This window comes from Phoxinus phoxinus, assembly GCF_949152265.1.
Source record: "Phoxinus phoxinus genome assembly, chromosome: 17".
In the NCBI taxonomy this organism is placed as follows: Eukaryota; Metazoa; Chordata; class Actinopteri; order Cypriniformes; family Leuciscidae; genus Phoxinus; species Phoxinus phoxinus.
In genome coordinates this window covers 13,961,400-13,981,068 of record NC_136892.1, presented here as the reverse complement: position 1 = coordinate 13,981,068, position 19,669 = coordinate 13,961,400, and the positions used below count along the sequence as shown (strand labels likewise).

Genomic DNA, 19,669 nt, shown 5'->3' with positions numbered 1-19,669 from the left:
AAAAAATGAGAACTCCAACCTTTTAGGGACACCAATTTTCTTTGTGGATGAATAATGTATCGTAAATAAATAAAAATTTCTTCCTTAAAATACAGGGTGCATAAGTCAGGACACCCCTATGTTAAATTCCCATAGATGCAGGCAGATTTTTATTTTTAAAGGCCACTTATGTCATGGATCCAGGATACTATGCATCCTGATAAAGTTCCCTTGGCGTTTGGAATTAAAATAGCCGCGCATCATCACACACCCTTCACCATACCATATTTCCATAAGATCATCTCTCAATGCAAATCAAACCAGCTATTAGGCGAACTGAAATAAAACCATGCCAATCTCTAGGTATGGTGAAGGCTATGTGATGATGTGGGGCTATTTTAATAAGGCCAAGGGAACTTTATCTGGATGCATAGTATCCTGGATCCATGAAATAACTGACCTTTAAAAATAAAAATCTGCCTGCATCTATGGGAATTTAACATAGGGGTGTCCTGACTTATGCACCCTGTATTTTAAAGAAGAACATTTATTTATTTACGATACATTATTCATTCACATAGAAAATTGGTGTCCTTAAAGGTTGGAGTTTTCCTAATTTTATTTTTAAAAAGATGATTTTTTATTTATTCCTCTTTTTAGTCAACTTTAGCATGGGTGTGTTCACTAATTCGAGGCACTGTATGTCTATTGACCTTAGACACAATAAAGAAGCCCACACAAAGCTTTAGCATGACATGTACATTACATGTTGGCAGAGAAACTGACCCCATCCTCTTCCTCCACAGTCCCGGACCTTCCTGAGAGAGTATTACCATGAGCACAACATTGAGCTCTCCAAGCTGCTGTACAAAATGGGCCAGCCGTTGCCTAGCTGGCTGAGGGAGGAGCTACTCCACAGCAGGTAACCTGAGGAGGGGGGTGGGGACACACTGGTCAGACTCGGACACCCCTCCTTCTGCTCTTAAGGGGACTCGCCCTCTTGTCCACCCCTGTCAGCCGCCGGCCACGGTCGGTCAAGTCTTCTTCAGTGGCTTTGAGGGCCTTCAGTTCATTGAACTGAGCTTCTAGAGGACACGACGGAGCGGTAAAGAAAGACGGGCGTGGATGCGCTAGTGGCTCTGTTCCGTTTTGGAGAACAGTGATGTGCCCAGGATATAGCCTTGGGGTACACCTGCCACAAATCTCGGCTCGAACATGGGATCACAACGGGAGGCTTCCAAAAGACATTCTACTTCTCTGGTGTGTTGAAGTACCAGGGAGACGTAGTGTCAGAACTAATGGACATGCAATATGGGAGAGGAGGCACATATCTCTTTTGACAGAGCTGTAGGACATACACAAGTCCACCACAGATAAATAAGTGCCAGGGTGGTACCTTAAAGTCAGACTTTCTTTGTTTTCTTGGTTAAATCTTATTTTAACACTCATTTCATGTGTTGTGTTGCACAACACAAGGCTGTTCCGCCTTGTAGTTTTATTCTTCTGTTTTAAACGTTTTTTATTTCATAGGATATTGAGCCCATTCGTTACAGCTGCACCCTCCGGGCTTAAAATGTGACATTTAAAGGTGAAATTTCATTACGATGTATTTATGGCTATTAGTTACGAATCCACAGGACAGCTTAATAATGCGTGATAAATTGTGGTACTAAAACACAGATAAGCTACATCCATAATCAATGTGACTGTAAATATGAAACTGTAAAAAAATTGGGTATGTTGTTGGCCCGTTATATGTGCAGTAACTGCCTTAATGCAACTTTATCAAGCCAATTACGGTTAAATTCACTGAAGTACACAAACTGATGTGTCTTGATCGCCCTCGAGGGCTGGATCTTTTTAATCGTAATTCGAATGATGAATGTCCCTGTGAGAACTGGACCCATGTGTTATTTTAGCATTATATCACAAATCTCACCGGAGCATTAAGTAAGGGTATTGCCGTTTTAATAGTGATTCATAAAATCTGCCCGCCAGTAATCTTTTATCACCTGTATTTTTTTATGAATGTTTCACCCATTTTTCTTTTTTCTTTCTTTTTTTATATGTGATTGTTTTAGCATATCACAACATCTAATCACTTTTCATTCAGGGTTGTCATCAGAATGTGTCCTGGAATGTATTTCCTCTGCCAAGAGACCATTTTAAAAGGCCATTTTATATGACTTGTGTTCTGTAGGAACTGTTGACTGCTACTGAACCGTAGGAATTACGCCCATGAATGTAAGCAAGGAATTAGGATGCTATATAATCGACACTATGCCTTTTCAGTGGCAGGCAATGGCGATCCATGGAAAGCTCCACAAAGCCCCTTAACCCAGTCGCCGGGGCTGAATTAAACCACTGCGCTAATGCATTTCATTTCTCTTGCTGCCGAAATGAGAACTCATGGAACGAACCCAAATCTCATTTTATGTATAACATAAAATTAATTGGATTTAATTTTGCTCCCTTCTGTTTTTCATTTGTCTTTGAAAGGTTTTTGTGCACTTTCTTCCGTACTTCCATGCACAATTACATCAGACTCGCATTTGTGCAGCATATATCTGTCTCCTCTAACAGCTGTGTGCCTCTTATAGACGTTTGGCGTTCTGATTCAAGTGCATCCTTCGGTCAAGTATTTCATGATGAATGAAAAGGCGCCAAAAAGTACAATGTTTGATGAGATATCCCCTGCTTTAGGATGGAAGGGGTCTGGCAATATTACAGTTGGAGAAGTGACAGTATCTCAGAGCGTTTATTTTCTATAATATAGATCTTATTTGTAAGAAACTGTACAACCCTTCATTTTCTTCATCGACCTCGAAGTATGATGCTTGAGAAGCACAATATTTGTGTTGTTGACCAAGGAGTGGAAACGCGTACAATGCCCGGATATCACTTCCCACGAAGGTTTTGCAACAGTCCACAGGAAGACTTTTGGGTCCACAGAGCATTTTTGTATTACCAGTAGCTTTTACAGATAGTTTTACTGGGTCTTGGTTCAAATATAAGTAGTTTACAAGTAAACTGTCTGCGGTACAGAATCACGCACCTTACATGCTGCTTTCGGATTCTTCATAATCACACGCACGTAAAACTTCATTTTCTCTATATCATTTTAGTATTTCTGCTCCCAAACCCACAACTGACATCTAATAATGCAATATCGTGTTTCCTGGTAAAATGGGATGTTTTGCACCAAGCACAAATTATGTTTAAATCAAATTTCTGTCGCAGTGTACAGAACCTGTTTTTTTGTTTGTTTTGTTTTTTGAGTGAATGGAACAAATTATAAAATATGAATGAACTAGCTATCATTTTTTTTATACATCGACACACTCACAGACGTGCAGAGGGTCCCAATGACCTTCACACTGCCAATATTGTGCTTTCTGTATCATAATGTAGGGTATCAATAGGTAGAATAAAATAACTGTAAGGAAATAATCATCTGGACTGTACAATCAAACCTACTGTTGTTAATATTTTTTATTGTTGGTAGCCAATATTTTTGTGATTAATTTGCAAATAAAGAAACCACTGTCTTTTTAATTTGTTGTCTTTTTTTATTTTATTAAGTACAAGTATGCAGTACGTTTCATATGTGCGTATGGATACTGGGATGGGATGTGCTCCAGCCATATGGTTCTTCAGAGGCATGCCGACATTGGATACCATAGCTCTTGATACACCAAAGACTTGCTGTCCTGGTCACATATGAGCCACCAACAATTTTTCTCCAATTATGTTGTGTGGATTGCAATATTTTATGTACAGCTGTGCTGTTGCTCTGCTAATTCAATCTTCACACTCTGCTCTGACTGATGGAATGTAAAATCAGTGGAGATTGACCACCAGGCGGCGCTTATATGTGTGTGAAACATTCAAAACTAAGTGCAATGAAAAACTTAAGTTTGAAGTGAAATGTTATATAGTGCGGGTAAGAAAAGAGAAGAGAGCAATAATGAGTAATGACACTTTATAAATAATATGAATTCATTTAGAAAAACACCTCCTCTAAGGTGATTTTAATCCTTTATTTAGTTTTTTTATTGTTTAGATGTTCCATATAAACAAATGAAATTAACACACATCACCACCATTATTTTTTACAAATATTTTTATTATACATTTATAAAGAAACTTTACATAAAACAATTTGTGCTGGGCAAAGATCAATCACGAATAATTGCATCCAAAATAAAAGTTTGTGTTTACACAATATATGTGTGTGTACAGTGTATATTATTTTGTAAATACACAGACATGCATGAATATATTTAAGAAAAATGTGTTTATATATAAATAATATACATATTATATATATATATATATATGTATAAATATATATACAGTGTATATGCAAATATTTCTTAAATATATACATGCATATGTGTGTATTTATATATACAAAATAATTATAGTACACACATATATTATGTAAACACAAACTTTTATTTTTTAATGCGATTAATCTCGGTTAATCTTTGCCCACCCCTAAAAATAATATATTTTATTATATAACTTATATTATATATAAGTACAGCCTGAAATTTCTCTTTAAAATGGAACAATTATACACTATTTTAGATACAAATTCTAGGGCTTTGGATGCCAAAATAGCCTTTTGTACATTCATATGGATGTAATTTTATGTCACTTTGATCTTCATTCTCAAAGGAAGCCTCTTTCCATGCGGATTAGCAGACTTACAGCTGATCCTTGTCCCATGAAACATTGGTGTGTCACTGGTTGGGTTTGATATTTAAAACAAACATAAACTACAGCTGCATCTCAATCTGTCAGCAGCGGCGGCAGGGCATCTGTGAGCATGGCTTGCATCCACATCACACACTCATCAAAGCAGAGTGCATATTGGCCAGAGCTGTACACTCCATCATTCTGACACTGCCAATGAGCCGCTACATTAACCACAGACTGTTCATTTACATTTGGGAGGCTGAACACTGTATGGCCACGGTATATATGGCTCGCGTGATTTGTTTTAGTATATGAACATGCAATATAGATGCATGTGCTGTCCTGGAAGGCATTCGTCATTTTAATGAAGTCTCTTACTTTTTGGAGTATTATTAAGCTATACTGAAAAAATGTCAGGATATTTTTTTAAGGGTGTAGCCTATGGATGGGGAAATTGTCTGGTTGTTAGATGTGATTTAATGTTGGGAAAGTTTTCAATAACAGCATAGTATGTCATATACATACTTGTTGCAACGTGACACTGGGGAAAAATAAACAGAAAAAAAATATCTCTTACTGCTTACAAACTGTTTTTTTTTTTTTACTCTAACAAAAAAAAGGTTTTATTTCATGACTGTAGTGGCAGTAAATTATTGTATGGGTTGAAATGTGCTGCAATATAAATGTAAATCAGCAAATTAATAAAAATTTACTTTATTCAATGATTATTAATACGTGGATAGGTGTAAAGTCATCATGGCTTTTACAATGTTGCATGAGGGAACTGTTAAGATTTTTAATTATTTGTCATAGTACAAACAACAACATTATTTATTCTTACCGGATAAAACAGATAAAAGCAGTAAAGCGAGCAAGAGTTAATGACTTACATAAATAACTTGAATAAATTAAGCAAAATAAATCATAAGCATGCAAAAATAAATAACTGAGGCGTAAATGGGGTTTAGTTCCGGCAGTTATGTTTGGTACAGACAGCACCAAACTATCTATCTCTCTTTTTTTGAAAACCATGGGTTTAAAAAAACAAACAAGAGTACATATATTCGAGCATGTGAGGAGTATACATAGGGGACTTTTATTCTATATACCATTACTTCCGTTTGTAGAGCTTGAACTTTCAACCCGGCAGCGATTTCTCTTTCCTTTCCTGTTTCGGCCTCGATTAGAGACACACATAGGTAAGAGAACACTGTTACAATCCGTTTAAATCCTACCTTTACAAAAAGTGTGAAATATCAAATCAATCTTCTGTAACATCCCCAATCATCTCAAGCACCAGTAAAACGTGATATTACACCCATAAATGGTGATAAATGCAGTATTTTAAGCGGATTGTGAGTTGCTGTAGCGGGGTCCTGCACCATATTGGTGTGTCCAGCGCAGCTGCACGAGCCGCTACAGTTACAGATATACTCGACTGCTTTACAGTATGTGTGGGAAATGTGCTTAGTTTCTCGTATAAATCAAACGTCTTCGTTAAAAATATCTTAATTGGTTTTATTGCTGAACATGCTCTAGGTTTGTTAGCGCAGCTTTGGCGTCTGAATGCATGTCGGTGAATGCTTTGGCCTTTCTGGATTTTTTCAGTATTTCATGATAATATAGTCAGCAGTTAACGTTAAATTAAGTCCGTTTATAATGCTATGACTAACTAGTTTAAACACACAGTCGTACACCAGCAGGTATTTTCGAATGCAATAGAAAAGCATGTCAATAAGAGAGACCTTGTTTGACTTTATTTGTAGACCTCAGGGTCTGTCTTATTATGAGATGTTTTTCATATTAAGTTGACCTGACTGTTGAATATTGATGTATTTCAGCAATGGCACCTCGCAAGGGTAAGGAAAAGAAGGAAGAGCAGGTCATCAGTCTTGGACCTCAGGTTGCCGAAGGCGAGAATGTTTTTGGAGTCTGCCACATTTTCGCATCCTTCAACGACACCTTTGTGCATGTCACTGACCTCTCTGGCAAGTAAGTAATCTAAACATGTGGAAAAAATTCTGTATGCATATAAAAAGCACAAATACTAACAAAACAATTTAGCCTAAGTGAGTTTTTTTTTTTCCCAATGGGCAGTGAAGTGTAAATTGAGAAATACATTGATATGTTAAACCATTTTGTTATTTTTTTCTCAACACTTATCGTAGATTACCCAAAATGAATGTTTTAACTTAAAGGATAATTCCGGTATTTAACACCTTGAGTCTATATAGTAGTTTGTTTTGGATGAACAAGAGTGGTGGACAACATTTTTTTGACAATGGTTCCTCTCTCGAGTTTTTGACTATAAAAGAATTGGCCATGGACCCATTTAACATTGGAGTCAATGGGCATGTCCGAAAATGTCATTAAAACAACCTTTAACATTATTTTTCAAAACTGTGCAACTCACCGAGTGATTAGTGATGTTAGTTGATGTTCCAGAAACAAAAAGTGTTGCGAAATACAGTTTCTGTCGTGTTTTATTCGTCATTTTGTAAAATCCCATTGTTGAAAAAAGTTCCACTATAGCAAAATAAACGGATTGGAATCATATATTGCGACGATATATTGTTTATAATCATCAACGAACACCACTAACCACTCGGTGAGTTTAACAGTTTTGTAAACGAACATTATTGGCTGTTTTAATGACATTTTCGGACATGCCCATTGACTCCAGTGTTAAATGGGTCCATGGCCAATTCTATTATAGTCAAAAACTCGAGAGAGGAACCATTGTCAAAAAAATGTTGTCCACCACTCTTGTTCATCCAAAACAAACTACAATATAGACTCAAGGTGTTAAATACCGGAATTATCCTTTAACTTGGTAACCCTCTCATTTCAAACGTGTGATTTTTCACCACAAATATATATTTATTCTGTGTAATAAGTGAAAGTAAACTGGGACTGTCAAGCCCCAAAATTAGGCATAAAGTAGTTCATACTTGTATTAATATGTATGTTAAGCCCTTTGTTTTAGCTTTGTGTGATGAGCAAACCAAAATGTATATCATTAAAGAGGGCAACTGTTCCTGTTCACTTTTTAAGTCTTAATTTTTCCATTCACTTATCTCATAGGGTTTTAAAAAAAGTAAAAATGTAATTTGCAGTGCTTCATGGGAGTGGGCGGAGGTAATGGGCTTTTTTTGCGCATTTTGATTTTGACTCGTGTCAAATCCAATCATAAGTAATATAGTTTTCCAAAAGTTACGTTGAAATAATGCGGCCTAACGGCTTCAGCAGAAGCAAATATTCTGGTGTAACAACCTCGTAGCCACATTAGACTGACTGGTAATGAGAGAGCGGGCAGGGATGTGCTTGACCTGGAAGAATCTGACTGCCAAATACCACCTAATTTCAGACCGTTAATTAGCTCATACATCACTAACAAGTGGCAGAAGGAATGGGACGAATATAAAACGATAAACCGTATGAAATAAACCCCAGTATAAAGTGTCTTCCATAACTTCAAATCAAGACATGACCAAGTTGTCTTCACGAGGTGCCGACTGGGTCACTCGACTTGCACATGGGTTTATAATGATTGGCGAGGTTCCTCTTATGTATCTAGTGTCAAGTTCCTTTGACTGTTAAACATATTTTGTTGGACTGTAATTCTCGATGATACTGCTAGAAAACACTTTTTTTTTTTTTTTTTTTATACCTGTGTACATGGAATATATCAGAATGTATAACATGAATGTTCTATAATTTTAGATGTTCTATCCTGTCAAGTTAAAATGTTTCATATAATTTAAGTATTGTGATTTTGACCTTGTTTCCCATGCATGTAGCGTCGATGCTAACATGGTGTTAAAAATGTAATAAACAAACAACCTTGTAGGTCACATTAGCTCTGTCTTAAACTTTCACTGCCAGCGTTTAATCATTTTCACAATTGTCATGACCCCCCCAGAGTATTTTGTTGCATGAATATCTGAACATGCAATATATCAAAAGTTGAATCTTAAAAAAAATAATTTTGAACAAAAAACATTTGTCAAAAATACTACATGCATAAGTAATGTTTATAAAGCTTGTTTCTTCTTATTCACCTGTGTTTTGATCAGGAGATTCAGTAATCTTTCAGAAGATGTGAAATAGCGCCCTCTACTGTATAACAGTGAAAACATGGATTGTCAGAAAATTGTCAATGGCAGGGGAGTGTTGTCATAATGATAGAATATTGCCAATGGTGGGGAAAGAGTTAGACATTTTTGAGTTATTGTTAAAAATCAACTTTCCTACGGAGGAAATTAATGTTTTGTGTTCTGGAACCTGACTGTTGCAACCAGATTTATTCAAGTTTGAAATAATGCAGGCTGATAAATTGTGTATTGCTAAAAACAAAATAAGATCAGTTTCCCTTAGGAGAAAATGAATGAGATTATTTTTACTTCCAGAACCGACTGTTGCACTCTATTCACTAACAATTTTGCCTTTTCCTTTAGTTCTCAAATATTTGATATCTTAAATTTAGCCATTAGATTCATCTCACAAGGTATTATATCGATGGCATGTGGACATAAGATGAAGTTACATTAAACGTCTATGGTTCTTGCACATTGCACCATTATAAACCCTGGTCTTCAGTGACTTTAATTTTGGTCTTCCTCTCATACATTTTTTTTTTTTTTCCAATTTTAAATATGCCCAGTATTTTCTTAGAAGTAAGTAATGAGTTTGGAACCATGTGATGTTGAATTCCTTTTTGGGTGAACAAAGTCTTTTCAGGTGATTGTTGATATTGCATCCTGGTGGAGATCATCTTCTGATTGAGTTTTCCTTCTTGATCTCCAGAGAAACAATCTGCCGTGTCACTGGTGGGATGAAGGTGAAGGCCGACAGAGACGAGTCCTCCCCTTATGCTGCTATGTTGGCGGCTCAGGATGTGGCTCAGAGGTGCAAGGAGCTGGGAATCACTGCCCTGCACATCAAGCTGAGGGCCACTGGTGGAAACAGGTGAGGACTGATGAGAAATGTCATGCCGTGGGTTTATGGGAATGAGGAACATGGGCTGGCATCATGATTTACTTGTTCCTTTTCCCCCTCTTAAGAACCAAGACACCTGGACCAGGGGCACAGTCTGCCCTCAGGGCTCTGGCTCGTTCTGGCATGAAGATCGGCCGCATCGGTACGTTTATCTAATGAAGACTGATCTCTGTTCAGTGGGTTATAAAATTGTTTTCCATGAGGAAGTCTCATTCACTTTCACTTTCTTTTCCAGAGGACGTCACCCCCATTCCATCAGACAGCACCCGCAGAAAGGGAGGTCGTCGTGGACGTCGTCTGTAAACTATTGGATTTTTTCAGAATAAAGTGTCAAATAATACTTTTGCCTCCTGTCTTCACTGAAGCACAAGTGATTCCCGTGTTTGGCTCCCTTTAGCCGATTATACATGTCTAACCGGTTTAATGTATAATCTTCTGGTGTGTTTTGAAACCAAATGAATGAATGCTCGGGGAATACCAAGAAAACATCCTTATTCAGATTATGCCAGAACATTTAATTTCCTCATTGCAGAAAGTATTTTAAGATGCGCAGAGACTGAAGTTGTGATTCGAATTGCAAAAAGTTAACTAAAAAGTTTTCTGAAATTTGAGAATCCTACAAGGAATATCAGACTGCAAAGAATATGACCACCTGTGTATTGTGCTCTAATTGAGTGGGTTTAAATGTCCTTGGGTACATCTGTACAAACTGTTGTGTGTATTTACTGTAATTTAATACATTTTCTTGAAAAAGTAAAGCAAGGGATTACTGGTACTCTTAATTTTTCTTTAATTTGATTCCCGCAGTTGCTTCAGATGTAGTTGCATTAAATACTGTTCTATATAAAACAATAGTGGATTAAACATCAAAATTCTTCGTAAAATGTTACAATTATTTTTTTCTTTAATATAAAAAAATATAAATTTTAATATAATCTTCATTAATAATTTATGCAATTTTTTATTTGAAAGAATTGTTTCATGTCTTTTCCTGTATTGGTCAACTGGTCGAGGTTGATATAGGATTTATAAGGAAATAAGTAATGCAATATTTTTCAGAGAGTAATTGGTACAGTAATCTAATTACACTTTTGAAGATATAATTAATGGCTAGTAATAACTTTTTTTAGAGTAACTTGCCGAACAAACAAGATGAGTGAAAGTGAAAGTAGCTCTTAAATATGCAATTTGAATCCTTTAAAATAGAAAAATAACTATATCTGATTTAATTATGATGATCCGTGTCAGACATTAACAAAAGATAAGTAGCCTACTGTCATTATTTATGGCTTTATTACACATTTATATTTGGTAAGTATGTTTCAACGGGGTTTTTTTTGTGCAAGGGATAAGATAAATATAGCCTACTAGATAAATTACTGACAAATTTCCTTAAAATGTTGAAAATAGCACTTTAAAATTTTCTAAATAAATGCATGAGGCAAGTATGAGAGACGCGTAGCCGTATATATTCAAGTTCACGTTTGTCTGACAACTGATGATGCAGCGCGTCTTATCCAATGAAATAATCACCTCAATCTGCTCTATAGACACTTTCATCCGAGTGTCTCACTGCTGGACTCTCAGTTCTCACTTTTTCATATTAGAGAGCTGGTACAAAAATCCCTTGATCAAATTACAAACATTTTGAGAAGTTTGACTGACTGTAAATCAGAAATGTCCACCGACAGCACCGACGCACCGCTCCTCAGAACTCAAAGTGAGCAAACTTCAATCAACATGGGACCTCAGGGAGGGTGAGGAAACGTTGGCTTTTTATTTATTTTATAAACTAATATTGTTTTCTCTCAATGATACATGCTAAATTTAGGTCAACTAAATTTGCTATAAGTGGCTGAAAATACCTTGATTGGTAGAGAGCTTCTTTTTTCTTGTCTTTTTTTTTACTGATTTCTTCCATAAATAAGCAGAAAATGTGTGTAAAAACATAAAATATCGCTATACATTTGAAGTCCTCACTAGTGCTTCATAAAGAATATGCTAGCCTATAATGTGTTGTGTAAAAGAAATAGGCGTGTTTTTGTCATCGCAATGTTTTGTTTCTGCGTATCACAATTGCTCACATAGCATATTCATAACTCAATACAACTTGATATTTAACCCCCCAAAAGGTATTTTTTGTTAACATTTACTCACCCACAAGTTGTTCCAAACCTAAGTTTCTTTTTTTTCTTTTTCTTTCTTCTGTTGAACACAAAAGAAGATATTTTGAAGAATGTCGTTAACAATTGACGGCACCCATTGACTTCCCAAAAGGAGCCCATCAACTGTCTGGTTGCCGACGTTCAAAATATCTTCTTTTGTGTTCAACATAAGAAAGAAACTCAGATTTGTAACAACTTGTGGGTGAGCAAGTATTGACAAAACGTTCGTTTTTGGTTTAGCTATCAAATTACCAAGCTCTATTATTCTGTTTTTGTTTTGAATAATGTAAACCGAAGTTTATCAAACGTCTTTGTTATAATTTGTTAGTGTTGTAGCTATGCCGCCGCCACAGCATGTCACTCTTATTTTATTTGTGTTTTTATTTTTATGTTATTTTATGTTTCAACGACAAACAAACAAGGTACACAATGAAATCTCAGAATATAACCGCAGTTGTTCAGCCTTAGGTTGAGCATATCATGTCACTCGTATGAATCCACTGGTTCTGTTTCCCAGAAGATCCAACAGTCGGGCCCTGAAGGTGGCAGGAGTGACTCTGCTGGCTGCAATACTGATCGCAGGTCAGGCCTTCACCGCATACACCATGTACAGCCACAGAGAGCAGCTCAACACCCTCGAGAGACGAAACGACCGTCTGCACGAGCTCAGCCGCAAGTTTGGTCAGAGAACTATTCTTATGAGCTTCCGTACTACCATAGATGTCCTCTATTAGAAGCATATTAACTTTGGCTTTCTTCCCTTTTTTGTGCAGTCATGCGCAGTCAAGGGGTTCCCATGAAAATGCAGCTCCCTATGAGCTCCCTCGCTCTGACGCTTGACGACTCGCCCAAAGAGAAGGTAAAACTCATTTCCAAAAAAAAAAAAAGAAAGAAAAGGAAATCCTTTTGAACGTTGTAATGTGAACTGGCGGCCACGTGGTGTCAGGATTGAGTCAGAAAATCAAATCAAGTTTTAGGGCTGCGTTTATCAGACGGGTTTGCTTTAGAAATTGTGACACTATCGGTCAAAAGATTGGGATGATAATTTTGTTCATGTTTTTGAAATAATTATCTTATTCTCACCAATTCTGCATTTATTTGATCAAAATACAGTAAAAGAGAGAAATTGTATTCAAATGTAATTTTCTAATTTAATATTATTTTAAAGTGTAATTTGCTATGGCAAATCTGAATTTTCAGCATCATTACTCAAGTCTTCAGTGTCCCGTGATCCTTCAGAGATCATTATAATATGCTGATTTATTATCAATGTTGAAAACAGTTTTTTTGCTGATTAATATTTTTGTGGAAACTGTTAACATTAACATTTTTGAGGTAAGCAAGATTATTTAAATGAAAAAATTAATAAATAAAATAAAATATTAAGAGATTAGTCATTTTATTCAGCAACGACACATTGAAAAGACATTTATATATGTTAAAAGAGTTTTGAACTTTCTTCTCATCATAGAATCCTGAAAAAAGAGTAATTATTATTAATAACTGAGCACCAATAACAATGGACAGTTAAAATGATTTATTGTTAAAATATAAGACAGTTCTTTCAAATTTCACACAACTGTCTTTACTGTATTTTTGATCAGATAAATGCATTCTTGGAAAGCATATATATTAAAAATCGCAATTATTTACAAACTTTTGTCCGGTAGTGTAGAAACAGTAAATGATCAATAAAAAAATATAAAAACATACAATATATAAATCCTACCATCTACAGCTCTCTCATGTGTTATTTGTCTACATTTCAGGATTCCTCATCTCCCAAACCAGGTATCAAGATCTTGTCATTGTCAAACACCAGATTTAGTTCTCAGCAACTTTATGTCCTCTGCACACACACACACACACACACACACACACACACACACACACACACACACACACACACACACACACACACACACACACACACACACACACACACACACACACACACTGTGTTTGAACTCTGTTCATTTGTGTCCCACAGAGCCCAGTGTCCTGTCCCAGTGCCTGAAGGAGGCCGCCGGGGTGGTCAAGAGTCCCCTGCCGTCCTTCCGCCCCCGGTGCGATGAGAACGGGGACTACCAGCTCCAGCAGTGCTGGGATGAGACTAACTGGTGCTGGTGTGTGGACAAGAGCGGCGTTCAGACTCCTGGTTCTCTGAACAACGGCACTGTTCAGTGTCCCGGTATGAGCTGAATACTTGTGTTCTGCTGCGGCATAGATGAGGAAAAACCTGTCTCAATGTCTTTCTCCTGCTGAACACAAAAGAAGATTCATATTTGAAATGTGCTCAGTTGTGTGATGATATGTTCTTTATTTCAGCTGACGCAAAGGTGACGGAGCCTCTGCTGGGAAAAGATGGCCACTAAAGAAGAGCAGTGAAGACTTCTTCTTAAATATCATATTCTGGTGTCTTTATCTTTAACTTTAGCAGCTCAACTTTCACATTTACTTTAGATTCATAGCTTGGTTTGAGGTAAGCATAGCTTGATATTTTTCTGTCATGAAAATCTAAAAGTTCATTGTGTTTCGTATTGTACTGGTAATAATTACAGACTTTTATAGATTATCTGTTGCAGTGTTGACCTTTTATTAAAAACTTTCACTTTAATAATATTTTTTTAAATTTTTTTTTTTTTTTTTTTACTAACATTTAAATGCCTTTTATTGAATATTCATAGACTGGATGATGAGAGATAACTGTTATATAGAAGGATAGTAAATGTATGATGGATAGCTAACAAAGATGGCCAATAAACATAATTGCTAACCATTTGTGTGTTTGTTTGTTTTGGACAAATACTGGTACTTTCGAGTTGTATGGCGAAGGCTACGCTTGATATGAATTTCCATGACCCAAGGAGTACTTGCAAATATTTTAGGATCTTTAAATTAGCATGTATAATTTAAGGCTGGAGCAAACACACACAGACACACACACATGATTTTATCATGTGTTAAAATTCTGGGCATGATTTTTATGTTGTGGGTCAAATTGATCCTAAGTGGATTCAATACAATTCACAAAAAAACACATATTTTCTTTGGTAAAAACATTTAATGTTAATACTTCTGAAACAATACAACAAAAATGAACATGAGAACAAATGTTTTTACAACTGTACTTAACTATTTAATTTAACCAAATGAATATTATGAACAGAATTGTAACTATTTTTGTTGATTTAAAATTTTGATCTCTTTTTAAAGTTTTATTTTTGTGTGCTTTCCCGAAGCTGAAAGAGTAAAGCATGGCTCCAGAAATGCGCTCAATATCCAGTGAAATTAACAATCTTGAACTGATAAAAATGTGCGCCTTCAACGCAGTGTACATTTCTTTGGGTAAAAGTGTCTGCCATAAGCATACATGTCAATTTAAATACCCTCAAGAGGGTTAGGTGAGAAACAGACATAAAAATATATACCGGTATACATTTTTAATTTGGGGTCTGTGCAGCTGTGAATAACCATGAAATAGTTTGTCAATTTCATTGAACCGTGAACATAAAAATCAGCAAAAATGTTGTACGTGCATTCCACAACACCTCAATATCAAAACATTGCAGGCATGTTCATGACCTGATGTGATGAGAACATCACAAAATGTTCATAAATATTCATTTTGAAATTTAAAATGCATATCCATCCTAGCTTAACCAGTACTTCCAATTTGTCAAATTGACCCGCAACATAAATTATAATACACGGGTTAAAAGGTGATTGGATTGTATATCGTGGCCCAGAATTCCATTTTTTTTTTTTTAAAGATTTATCTTTTGGTTAACACTTTTTCTACAAAAATAAATAAATAAACTTTTCGCATACATTTTTCTACAGAGAGCCATTTGATATTTTATTCATTAAAATAGAACATTTTCAGAAATTCTTGGAAAAAATAGCTTGCATGCAAAGTATGTAAACGAATCTCTTTAAAAACACATCACGCATTATGGCAATAAGCGCAAAGCCAAAACAAAATATCAAGCTAAGAAAAAATAACTCAAAATTGATAACTACTGTTTTTAAATAATTCTTTACATAGACCAATTGTGCATTACACTTTAAAAACATACCACTTGAATTCAATACTGAATCTGAAAACCAACTGTGTGTGAATCAGTTTTCATGCTAATTGGGCTACTTCCTGTTTTCTATTTCACTTCCATTGGCTGACTTCCATTATTATTCATTACAAGCAGAAGTGGTAGAGTTGAGTGGTAAAGTGCAACATATATTTATTCAAAAAACGATATCAAACATTCCAGCAGCATCTGATATTTGACAGGTACAGGAATTGTTCAATGCCAGACATTATTTACAGAGTGTGTTGGGCATGATTGTTCACCCGTTTTAGTGCAAACTTCTATTAAAAAGAAATGATTGGCAAAAATATTCATGTAACAGACAGAACATGAACACCAGAAACATATGAAGGACTGATAACAAAGTTTTGGCCATTTGCATCATCATGAGGAATTTGGGTATATATATAAAAACAAGCCGTTGTAACAGCACAGCACTCAGCAATTATAAATAGAAAACAGCCTAAAACTGCTAACCAGAGAAGCCCGATTATTTTATACACACAAAGTGTCGTTTAAATACATCCAGTTATTCTGTGGTCTGATGAGTGGCACCCTCAGTTGAGGAGGTACATGTTGAAGTTCTTTGAAAGAGGCACTGTTTTTCTGAGATTGTTTTATATGGCTCGCTCTATCTCTTTCTGAATGAGCTGAAGTAGTTTTTGATGGTCTGCTCGATGTTAGGCACTTGATAGCTCTGAGCGGCATAGATGCCTGTGCATGTTCCTACAAGAACTCCCAGGAACGCAGAGGAGCGGAGCTTCGCCACCACATACCCAGCCAAAAAGCCCTTGAGGAAGGGAGAACTGAGCACACTTCCACCCTAGATTGAGGAAGAGGGCAAGAGGCGGAGAGAAAAAACAAAGAACTTCATTAAGCCATCATTTTCACATTTACTATTGCATTTACACAACTTTACAACAGAGCCAATCTAGAAAGTACAGCAGCTGTATATAATGCGGCTTCCAGAAGTAAAAATAGCTTTCATTTTCTCCATAAAGGAATTGATTTTTAGCAATAACTTATACAACTTTAAAAGGTTGCTAATCAATCGTTTATGCTTTTATTGAAGGAGCCACTATTTTCTGCGAGGGTAATTTAAGTAAACAATTAAGAATTTTCATTTTCATTATTATTATTTTAATTAAATATAACCACGCTAGATCAACGTTCATTGTTGTTGCGACAATGCGTCATCACAGTTCGTGAAAAGGGTCCAGAGTTTGACAAACTGAACAACTATGGAAAAATACTGGCACATTTATTAACGAGAATATCCAGCAAGATATATCAGTAAACTTTAAAGACAGTGGCCCTCATTTATCAATCTTGCGTCGAAACGGGCGCATATGTTGGCGTAAGATTATGCTTGCACTCCTCTCACCGCCTGATTTATGAAGCTGTGCGTACCTTTGAAATTCAGGTGTACGCAATACCTGCCCTTGATAAATGCCGCGGCTGAAAACGATCGTCATTAGATTAACACGCCCCTATATATTCACGTCTCCGCCTCCCCCACGCCCTCATTTTTACGCCATGGACACACGGAAGACGGCAAAGAGGAGAAACTTTTCCGGTGGAAATCCAGTTTAAATCGCTGGTTGGTAGAGCAAATTACCTATCACAATGCATTATTTTACAGCACGTGTTTTGAAACAATTAGCGTTGAATTTCGCATGACGTCACATGTAATGGGGTGTATGATGATGTGAATAATTGCATGACAATTTGTAATATTCTTCTTATTAGTATAATGATTTTGATTATTAATGACGCTTATTGTTATTTAGAAGAAGAATGTCGTTGTTATTATTATTATTATTTGTAGTATTATTATTTAAAAGAAGAAGAATGTCATTTTAATTCTTTTGTCAGTCTGAATTATTTTTTGGTCATTGAAAGCCTTTCATTACTGAACCCAGTCCGTGCGCACCTGCCGGGCTTAACTCACAAAAATAAACACTGAAGTTTATCATTTCTATGTTGTTGTTATTTTACAGTGGGTCATAATATATCATATCTTTAGTTTGTCAGTGCGTTTTGTGGTGTTAGGAATTGTTTTTCTGCGCATTTCAGCACTAACTCAAAACGTGCGTACATGTACACCACCTCCTGAGCTGGCGTAGGATTTGAGCGTGCCGTACGCCAACGTCCATATTGATAAATCGCAAAGTCACCGTGGTTTTGGGTGTACGCTGGAAATTTGGTGTACGCACTTTTCATAAATGAGGACCATTACGTTTGGATACTTTGATTTTGACCCCACTAAAAACAAAGCTTGCTTTGTGATCAATTTTATTTTATTTCCGTGGCAGATTTATATACATAAATGTAAATTCACCAACAACAAACCAGTTTTTCTTGTTATTTATTTTTAAGAATTTAAAATGTACCTTAACACTATTTCATCTTCAGTAAATAACAAAGCAAGTAAAACAACCTCAATTCGTAATGACTTTAATTTGTACACTCTAACTGATGTATAAAATAATATGACAAAAAAATGTGTTTGGAAAAAATATAAAGTCCTGCCTGTGGAATTCCAACCCCAACTTCATCCTCCATCCGACGCTGAAGGTCTTCGAGCTGGCCTTTCAGAAGAGACAGGTCTTTCAGCTGCCGGAATGGATCCTGTTCAAGAAACATCAAGATTGAGAAATGCACAGCAAACAAACAAACAACCCCATCATCATCATCATCATCATAGTTGTGGTTGACGGGACTGTCAGCAGAATGAGTCATCGCGGGTGTGCCAGCAGAAAAGGGATTGTAATTATTCGATCTTAAATGTTTCATTAAAAATATATATTTAAAAGACATTTAGGGATAGGGATACAATACAGGTTCTATAATAACTGACAGATACGTGACAGGGAAAACGCATGTATTGTAACACAGAGTGTGAACTGGACAGGGTCACTAACTCAAACACTCAACTCAATAGCTCAATTTGTTTTATTTCCGTTGTTTCGCGGACACTAAATGCCATGACTAAGTAGCTAACAGTATCAAATATACAGAACTTAAAGTGACTTGTAAAAATTCTAATTAAATTCGGTAGCACACCAACCTTGTCCGCCATGACTGCTTGCGCGGGATCAGCGATTCTGAGCTCGATTAAGCGACCTGAAAGCTATATAGATCGCGCTCTAAGTTTGATTTCATTGGTCTGTCTCATTTTCTTCTTCTTTTGAGGTTTTAATGGCGCTTGACAAACAATAAAAAATGGTGAATTACCGCCACCGATTGGTATGGAGTGCGGATTCGAATGTCATATTCTCCTTCCCTTTTTACATCCTCTCCCAGATATTGAAAAGGACAACTATTACACTCATTTTGTTGAATATCTGCTAGTTTAAATTGCCTTCTTTCTGACGCTGTTTCTTCTTGCCCACAGTATTCACTCCTTCCTGTATTATGTTTCCCCATTTTATAAAATGTACCGTTTAGTCTTCTTGTGTATACAAATCTTAACCTTGATGTTATCTCATCTCTCCTGTTTATACCTGCACATATAATCTCTTCCGTCATTTCCTGTCTTCCTCCATTGTTTTTGCCACCTTTCCTTCAACCTTTTGACTCAAAACAAGTGTGCTTTATAGCATGACAAAAGATTAAAGGCTTATTAAAACATAATAATTTAATACTATAAAGTAAAACTTTTTATTTGACATTATTACAAAGTGTACTTTTTAATAGTGTGTTGAAGTGTTTTAAGAAACTATCATGAAATGG

At 36.1% G+C, this 19,669-nt stretch overlaps 4 protein-coding genes across 6 annotated transcripts in view; 3 read left to right on the top strand and 1 right to left on the bottom strand.

The window, feature by feature from the left end:
• The window catches only part of ndst1b (N-deacetylase/N-sulfotransferase (heparan glucosaminyl) 1b), a 94,114-nt gene extending 90,580 nt beyond the window's left edge, over positions 1-3,534 (top strand). For both annotated transcript variants that reach the window (XM_079585274.1, XM_079585273.1), the window contains exon 16: positions 786-3,534. In XM_079585274.1, coding sequence (XP_079441400.1) covers positions 786-905 — 120 coding nt within the window. In that variant the 3' untranslated portion in view covers positions 906-3,534. The remainder of the gene's footprint in view (positions 1-785) is intronic.
• Positions 3,535-5,637: 2,103 nt separating this feature from the next.
• On the top strand, positions 5,638-10,021 carry rps14 (ribosomal protein S14). Its single transcript, XM_079586561.1, has 5 exons — positions 5,638-5,882; positions 6,525-6,675; positions 9,490-9,651; positions 9,747-9,823; positions 9,917-10,021. The coding sequence occupies exons 1-5, from the start codon at positions 5,663-5,665 to the stop codon at positions 9,982-9,984; spliced, it is 678 nt and encodes a 225-aa protein (XP_079442687.1). The 5' UTR covers positions 5,638-5,662; the 3' UTR covers positions 9,985-10,021.
• Positions 10,022-10,723: 702 nt separating this feature from the next.
• Positions 10,724-14,482, top strand: cd74b (CD74 molecule, major histocompatibility complex, class II invariant chain b). Of its 2 annotated transcripts, none has more exons than XM_079587109.1 (6): positions 10,724-11,438; positions 12,364-12,527; positions 12,620-12,705; positions 13,616-13,637; positions 13,837-14,037; positions 14,175-14,482. In XM_079587109.1, exons 1-6 carry the CDS (start codon positions 11,359-11,361, stop codon positions 14,219-14,221), a joined length of 600 nt encoding a protein of 199 aa, XP_079443235.1. In that variant the 5' UTR covers positions 10,724-11,358; the 3' UTR covers positions 14,222-14,482. The 2 variants fall into 2 exon arrangements, with proteins under 2 accessions (XP_079443235.1, XP_079443236.1); XM_079587110.1 differs by having other exon boundaries at positions 11,210-11,438; positions 12,367-12,527.
• Positions 14,483-16,070: 1,588 nt separating this feature from the next.
• On the bottom strand, positions 16,071-19,483 carry LOC306985114 (SLC35A4 upstream microprotein). Its single transcript, XM_079587034.1, has 3 exons — positions 19,005-19,483; positions 18,467-18,565; positions 16,071-16,757 (listed from the first exon to the last, which is right to left on the bottom strand). The coding sequence occupies exons 1-3, from the start codon at positions 19,014-19,016 to the stop codon at positions 16,566-16,568; spliced, it is 303 nt and encodes a 100-aa protein (XP_079443160.1). The 5' UTR covers positions 19,017-19,483; the 3' UTR covers positions 16,071-16,565.
• Between the last annotated feature and the right edge of the window lie 186 nt (positions 19,484-19,669).

Excerpts from the sequence above, each read along its gene's own strand:
- rps14 (XM_079586561.1), top strand. The coding sequence starts at position 5,663 with ATGTTTGGTACAGACAGCACCAAACTATCTATCTCTCTTTTTTTGAAA. Across the intron at positions 9,652-9,746 it reads AGGGCCACTGGTGGAAACAG|AACCAAGACACCTGGACCAG; the intron begins GTGAGGACTGAT and ends CCCCCTCTTAAG. Across the intron at positions 9,824-9,916 it reads CATGAAGATCGGCCGCATCG|AGGACGTCACCCCCATTCCA; the intron begins GTACGTTTATCT and ends TTTCTTTTCCAG.
- cd74b (XM_079587109.1), top strand. The coding sequence starts at position 11,359 with ATGTCCACCGACAGCACCGACGCACCGCTCCTCAGAACTCAAAGTGAG. Across the intron at positions 11,439-12,363 it reads AACATGGGACCTCAGGGAGG|AAGATCCAACAGTCGGGCCC; the intron begins GTGAGGAAACGT and ends TCTGTTTCCCAG. Across the intron at positions 14,038-14,174 it reads CGGCACTGTTCAGTGTCCCG|CTGACGCAAAGGTGACGGAG; the intron begins GTATGAGCTGAA and ends TCTTTATTTCAG.
- LOC306985114 (XM_079587034.1), bottom strand. Across the intron at positions 16,758-18,466 it reads TTGGGGTTGGAATTCCACAG|GGTGGAAGTGTGCTCAGTTC; the intron begins GCAGGACTTTAT and ends TCCTCAATCTAG.